Source organism: Physeter macrocephalus, chromosome 11 (genome assembly GCF_002837175.3).
Source record: "Physeter macrocephalus isolate SW-GA chromosome 11, ASM283717v5, whole genome shotgun sequence".
NCBI classification, from domain to species: domain Eukaryota; kingdom Metazoa; phylum Chordata; class Mammalia; order Artiodactyla; family Physeteridae; genus Physeter; species Physeter macrocephalus.
The window spans coordinates 153398902-153405625 of record NC_041224.1 but is presented as its reverse complement, the minus strand read 5'-3'; the positions used below and the strand labels follow the sequence as shown (position 1 = coordinate 153405625).

At 44.9% G+C, this 6724-nt stretch overlaps 1 protein-coding gene across 1 annotated transcript in view; it reads left to right on the top strand.

The window, feature by feature from the left end:
* Window positions 1-6724, top strand: part of ZFYVE1 (zinc finger FYVE-type containing 1) — a 49571-nt gene that overhangs the window by 38686 nt on the left and 4161 nt on the right. Inside the window, exons 5-8 of the mRNA XM_055088498.1 lie at window positions 175-281; window positions 2280-2388; window positions 3854-3951; window positions 4036-4153. Coding sequence (XP_054944473.1) covers window positions 175-281; window positions 2280-2388; window positions 3854-3951; window positions 4036-4153 — 432 coding nt within the window. The remainder of the gene's footprint in view (window positions 1-174; window positions 282-2279; window positions 2389-3853; window positions 3952-4035; window positions 4154-6724) is intronic.

The following is a 6724-nucleotide window of genomic DNA, read 5'->3' as shown; positions in this document are numbered from 1 at the left end:
GTGAGCCGTGGCCACTGAGCCTGCGCGTCCGGAGCCTGTGCTCCGCAACGGGAGAGGCCACAACAGTGAGAGCCCCGCGTACCGCAAAAAAAAAAAAAAAAGGCAAGCAGTGCAAGGGCCAGAGCTCTGGGTTGTCTGCCGTGTCCCTTCATGTATCACCTTCCCTCCACGCAGGCCCTGAGCGACCGCTTCAGCGGTGAGATCCCCGATGACCAGATGGCACACAGCTCCTTTTTTCCAGATGAGTACTTCACCTGCTCCGTCCTGTGCCTCAGCTGCGGGTAAGTCCCCATCTTGGGCAAAGAGACTCAGAACGGTGCTTCGCAGACTTCACTGGGCATGCAGGTCATGTGGGGTCTGGTTAAATTAGATTGTGATTTAAGGATGGGGTGGGGGCTGAGATGGGGTACTTCTAGCAAGTTCCCAGGTGATCCTGATGGTCTGGTGACCATACTTTGAGGTTGCAGGGGATCCCAGGACACATGGTTATGAAGAATCCCCTGAAGATTCCAACCTGGTTTAGATGTGAAATTGACTGGTTTGGGTAATTTTTACCACAGAAAACTTTAGGTTGCCTGTTTTTCTGTTTCTCTCACCAGAGCTTTCAATGGTAGTCATTCCATCCATTCAACTAATATTTGGTAGCCCAGTGTGTGCGAAGCACTAGGGTAGGTATCATTCCTAGTTGACTGCTTTCACAATGAGGGCAGATGCTTAGAGCACATTAGAATTATCCAGGGAGCGTTCAAAATTATTGAGGCCTGGGCCTCACCTCCAGGGATTCTCATTTAACAGATCTGGGGTGGGGCCTCAGCATTGGTGTATTTAAAAGGCTCCTCAGATGATTCTGATACGTAGCTCACTTGAGAACATTGAGTTAGGGCCGTATTCTCAAACTTTAATCCGTGTATGCATCACCTCAGGATTTTGTTAAATGCAGATTCTGAATCAGCAGGTCTGGGTGAGATTCTGCATTTCCAACAAGCTTCCAAGTGATGCCTGTGCTGCTGGTCCATGGATCACACTTTGTTACAGGGGGAACAGAGCAGTGATTCTCAAATTTTAGCATGCATCAGAAAAACCTGAAGGACATGTTAAAACAGATGGTTGGGCCTTGCCCCCAGTTTCTGATTCAGTAGGTCTGATGTAGGGCCTGAGAATTTGCACTTCTGATATGTTCCCAGGTGATGCTGATGTTGCTGGATGGCGACCACACTTTGAGGCTCACTGGATTAATTTGAGCCGTTAATGGCTCTTCAGTCACAGTCTAGTGACTTGTCTGATGGAGCCCAGGGGATTTAAATGCAGTGTGTCAGGGTCAGATTGCAGACTCTGTCTTGCAGACACTCCCCCAGCTCTCCACCCCCTTCACCACTGCAGTGTCTCTGCTCTCATCAGGACTTCTGCCCCTGTCCTTCACCTTCGTCCATATGGAGGAGACCTGAACCTTTTCTGTTATGAAAGGCCTTTTTGCATTGACCCCTGTAGGCCACCTGCTGGGTCACCACCTTGGCTCTGGGTTTGTAAAAAGGACTTGGCTCTTGGATTATACAGTCTGGGCTACGGAGAACTGGGCATTGTCTTGGAGAGGAAGGAGGGATGGTAATTGCCAGTGTGACTTGCCTTCCTTTAGCGGGCCCCATGAGCCCAGCAGGAGGCTTAGGCTCTGTTAGATCATCACTTTTCCATGCTAACTGTGCCTCACTGGGGTTTCCAGAACTTTCCCTTCTATCACAGTGAAATTCTAAAGTCCTGATCCCTGGTTTCGCGTTGTCAGGATAGCAGAGCTCACTGTTCATTTGGAAGGTTTTCTTGTTCAGCTTAAGCCTCCTCTTAATGCACTGCCAAATTTTGAGGGTCGGTTTTTGTTTTACATCTTGGCAGCCTGTTCTGGTTAAACTTCCCATTTCATGCTGTTTGGATTTTTGAGTTCCCTGAGGGCCATTCAGGTTTTATCTCTGGTCAAGGTGGTGTCTTCTGGCTCCTCCGTTCCTACTGAGGGACCAGGTGGCTTTCCAAGAAGGGATTACTCCTTTGGCCCTTTCTCCTCACACAAGAGTAACAGTTGCTTTACCTGTGTAGTGATGTTGATTGCAAGTATGAGAGAGGCACGTGGGTTTCTGAAACAAACTGCCCTCTCTCTGCTCAGTATTCAGGGCCTGGCTAATTATGGAACTCTGGTTTTGGCCCTGGGTCTGGCTCAGGGTCAGAGACTCTTCAGCGTAAGCGGCACTGGCTCTTTTTAGCGGCTTCATTGTCAGCTTTTGGGCTTCACTCAGGGCTGGATGTAAGAACAGCATGAATCACGGGAAAGAAGGAGTACCTCATGAAGCCAACAGCCGCTGCAGATACTCTCACCAGTATGACAACCGGGTTTTTACCTGCAAGGTGAGCACCCAGCTTCTTCCTTAGCAGCTGGCTTGCTGGCCACACTCTCTTTTGGGGAAGACTGGCTTGGGACCATTCTTTGCTGCATCCCAAAATATTTGATACTCAAATTGAATATATCTGGAACTTCTCTCCAGCTCTAACATAAGAACTCACATGTCTGTTGCTGGGGACTCCTTGGTTTATTTTTTTAAGCTTCAATCCCCCTTATTTTGTTGAGCTTATATATGCAAGGGTCATCTACATTGAATATCATTCTTTTCTTTTTTTTTTCTTTTTTTTTTTTGCCACACCACGCGGCTTGTGGGATTTTAGTTCCCTGACCAGGGATGGAACCTGGGCCCTTGGCAGTGAGAGTGTGGAGTCCTAACCACTGGACCACCGGGGAATTCCCATACATTGACTATTCATTCTTAAGAGCAGAATTGCCATTCAGAAACCCAATTTTTTTATTTTTTGCAGTACGCGGGCCTCTCACTGCTGCGGCCTCTCCCGTTGTGGAGCACAGGCTCCGGACGCGCAGGCTCAGCGGCCATGGCTCATGGGCCCAGCCGCTCCGCGGCATGTGGGATCCTCCCAGACCAGGGCACGAACCCGCATCCCCTGCATCGGCAGGTGGACTCTCAACCACTGCGCCACCAGGGAAGCCCCAGAAACCCAATTTTGATGGATTTCTCCTGTCTGTGACAGGGATATAATTTATAGCTCAGTTTTGGGGCCTGGGATGGGTATACATTCAATTCATAATCATTTAGGGCACTGACTTCCTTTTTTTTTTTTTTGAGATTTTTTTTTAAACATGTTTATTGGAGTATAGTTGCTTTACAATGGTGTGTTAGTTTCTGCTTTATAACAAAGTGAATCAGCTGTACGCATATACCCTCATATCTCCTCCCTCTTGCATCTCCCTCCCACCCTCCATATCCCACCCCTCTAGGTGGTCACAAAGCACCGAGCTGATCTCCCTGTGTTCTGCGGCTGCTTCCCACTAGCTGTTTTACATTTGGTAGTGTGTATTTGTCAATGCTACCGTCTCACTTCATCCCAGCTTACCCTGCCCCCTCCCCGTGTCCTCAGGTCCATTCTCTACGTTTGCGTCTTTATTCCTGTCCTGCCCCTAGGTTCTTCAGAACCATTTTTTTTTCTTTAGATTCCATATATATGTGTTAGCATACGGTATTTGTTTTTCTCTTTCTGACTTACTTCACTCTGTATAACAGACTCTAGGTGCATCCACCTCACTACAGATAACTCAATTTTGTTTCTTTTTATGGCTGAGTACTATTCCATTGTATATATAGGGCACTGACTTCTTTAGAGAAAGACTTTCTTCTGCTGTGCTAAACTCAGGGTCTGTAAACCCTCAGCTGGTCTGGTTTGTGGGCAGTGGGGCTGGACAGGGATGTGGAGAGGCCAGGGGGTCTGGTGAACAGAGCAGAAGCTGGCAGAGTGCTCCATGTTTCAGGCCTGCTACGAGAGAGGCAATGAAGTCAGCGTGGTGCCCAAGACGGCTGCTTCCACCGACTCCCCCTGGATGGGTCTCGCAAAATATGCCTGGTCTGGGTGAGTTTCAGCTACCGGTTGTTTGGTGTGTTTGTCTCTCCAGGCACCTGGTGGCGTTACAGTATCTATTTGCCTTCCTTTTAGGTACGTAATTGAATGTCCCAACTGTGGCGTGGTCTATCGTAGCCGGCAGTACTGGTTTGGAAACCAAGATCCTGTGGATACAGTGGTGCGGACAGAGATTGTGCATGTGTGGCCTGGAGTAAGAGCTGTTTTATTTTTCTGTTTTGTCTTGTATTGTCCAGTCCTGTGTGTGGGAAAGCAGAACTTGTTTACAATTAAGGTTAACCATGAATTTCAATATACTGGTGGTTTAGGAAGGTGTGATCTGGAGAGCCTTTCTTGTTCTAGACCCTTGAATTTTTTCCATTTCTTCTTGCATAAATATTAGAAGCACAACTTTATTTATTTATTTATTTAAAAAAATTTATTTATTTGGCTACACCAAGTCTTAGTTTCATCATGCGGGCTTTTAGTTGCAGCATGCGGGATCTAGTTCCCCGACCAGGGATCGAACCCAGGCCCCCTGCATTGGGAGCATGGAGTCCTAACCACTGGACCACCAGGGAAGTCCCTAGAAGCACAACTTTAAATAAACTAAAAATTGCTGTATAGTTACATTGCCTTAGCAAATAAAACTTTATTTTTTCATATTCTCCTCACTCATTTTCCATATGTGTATGTTTGTATAGATGCAGTTACAATTTATGTGCCACTTAAGTGCTTTTTTCTCATACACAATTTTGCTTTGTTTCTACATTGTTTTCACTTTTCACAGTTCTCATTTGTAATCACTGTGTAATATTCTGTCTAGTATTATAGTTTGATTTTGTTCATGCTGTTTATGATTTTTTTTTTTATTATCGAAGAAAATGCTATAGTGACCATCTTCATGTAAGAGAGACTTTGTTTTGGAGTATATTCTTGAAGTATATTCTGAGAAGTGGAATTACTATGGACCTTTACTGTTTTTAATTTGACTTTTGAATTCAAGATGTTGGAAAAACAAATCTGTTCATGAGGCCCCCTGCATTGGGAGCATGGAGTCCTAACCACTGGACCACCAGGGAAGTCCCTAGAAGCACAACTTTAAATAAACTAAAAATTGCTGTATAGTTACATTGCCTTAGCAAATAAAACTTTATTTTTTCATATTCTCCTCACTCATTTTCCATATGTGTATGTTTGTATAGATGCAGTTACAATTTATGTGCCACTTAAGTGCTTTTTTCTCATACACAATTTTGCTTTGTTTCTACATTGTTTTCACTTTTCACAGTTCTCATTTGTAATCACTGTGTAATATTCTGTCTAGTATTATAGTTTGATTTTGTTCATGCTGTTTATGATTTTTTTTTTTATTATCGAAGAAAATGCTATAGTGACCATCTTCATGTAAGAGAGACTTTGTTTTGGAGTATATTCTTGAAGTATATTCTGAGAAGTGGAATTACTATGGACCTTTACTGTTTTTAATTTGACTTTTGAATTCAAGATGTTGGAAAAACAAATCTGTTCATGAGGCAGTGATATGGTGCTTTCATTCTGCATTAAAACACAATTCACACTTGGAATTACCCATCAATCACAACACATCCAAAACCTTTTTCCTTCACGGAAGAAAGATAAGCGATTTTCTCTAAGGGACTTATTTTACTTGGTGGTGTTCCCCTTGCTGGGTGATCTCCTAAAGCCACCGGTCAGCCTAATAGGCCTATCTGCAGATCCACCTTTGAGCTTTCCTGGATCCTGCAGATACCAGAGAACTGAAGATTTCCTTATTGTTTTGTCATCTTCTTTCCAGTTTCCAGCTCCACTGGAATTGGTTACTGCAGTGTGGTCTCATTTCTGCAGGCTGCCCCCTTGACATGATGGTCCAGGCCATTCTGTCCCAAGGATTTAATGTGGTCTTGAGCTAGTATAACTTTCTCACTAGACTTCTTTGATCAGTATCTTTTGTCTTTGATCTGTGTTCTTTCTTGTAAAAGCTATCATCCTTGTGGTAGTTTATATTCTAAGAAAACAGTAATACCAGTTTATTTTTAGGCTGTATTCCTCATAGTCCTTGGGATTAGGGACTATAGGCTCTTCCCCTTCTCTTTGTTCACTCATTCATCACCATACGTTGTTGAGTACTATGTGCCCAGAATTGAACTAGATACTTACAAAAAAGAAAAAGGATTATTGTTCTCAGTTCAGTCTAATAGGAAGTTGGATGCATAAAGAGACATTGCACTTACATGTGGAAATAGGATTCCTAGAGATGTGCAGATATTAGAGGAACTGAGATGAAGGGTTCCTAACCCAGCCTGGGGTGGGAGGTCTCCTGGAAGAGGTGTCCTCTTTTTTTTTTTTTTAATAATTTATGTTAACCCTCTTATTTATTCACTTATTTTGGCTGCGTTGGGTCTTGATTGCTGTGCTCGGGCTTTCTCTAGTTGCAGCGAGTGGGGGCTACTCTTCGTTGTCGTGCACGGCTTCTCATTGTGGTGGCTTCTCTTGTTGTGAAGCACGGGCTCATGGGCTTCAGTAGTTGTAGCACGTGGGCTCAGTAGTTGTGGTGCACAGGCTTAGTTGCTCCACGGCATGTGGTATCTTCCCAGACCAGGGCTCGAACCCGTGTCCCCTGCATTGGCAGGCAGATTCTTAACCACTGTGCCACCAGGGAAGCCCGAGGTGTCCTCCTTTTTTTTTTTTTTTTTTTTTTGGCGGTACGCGGGCTTCTCACTGCTGTGGCCTCTCCCGCTGTGGAGCACAGGCTCCGGACGCGCAG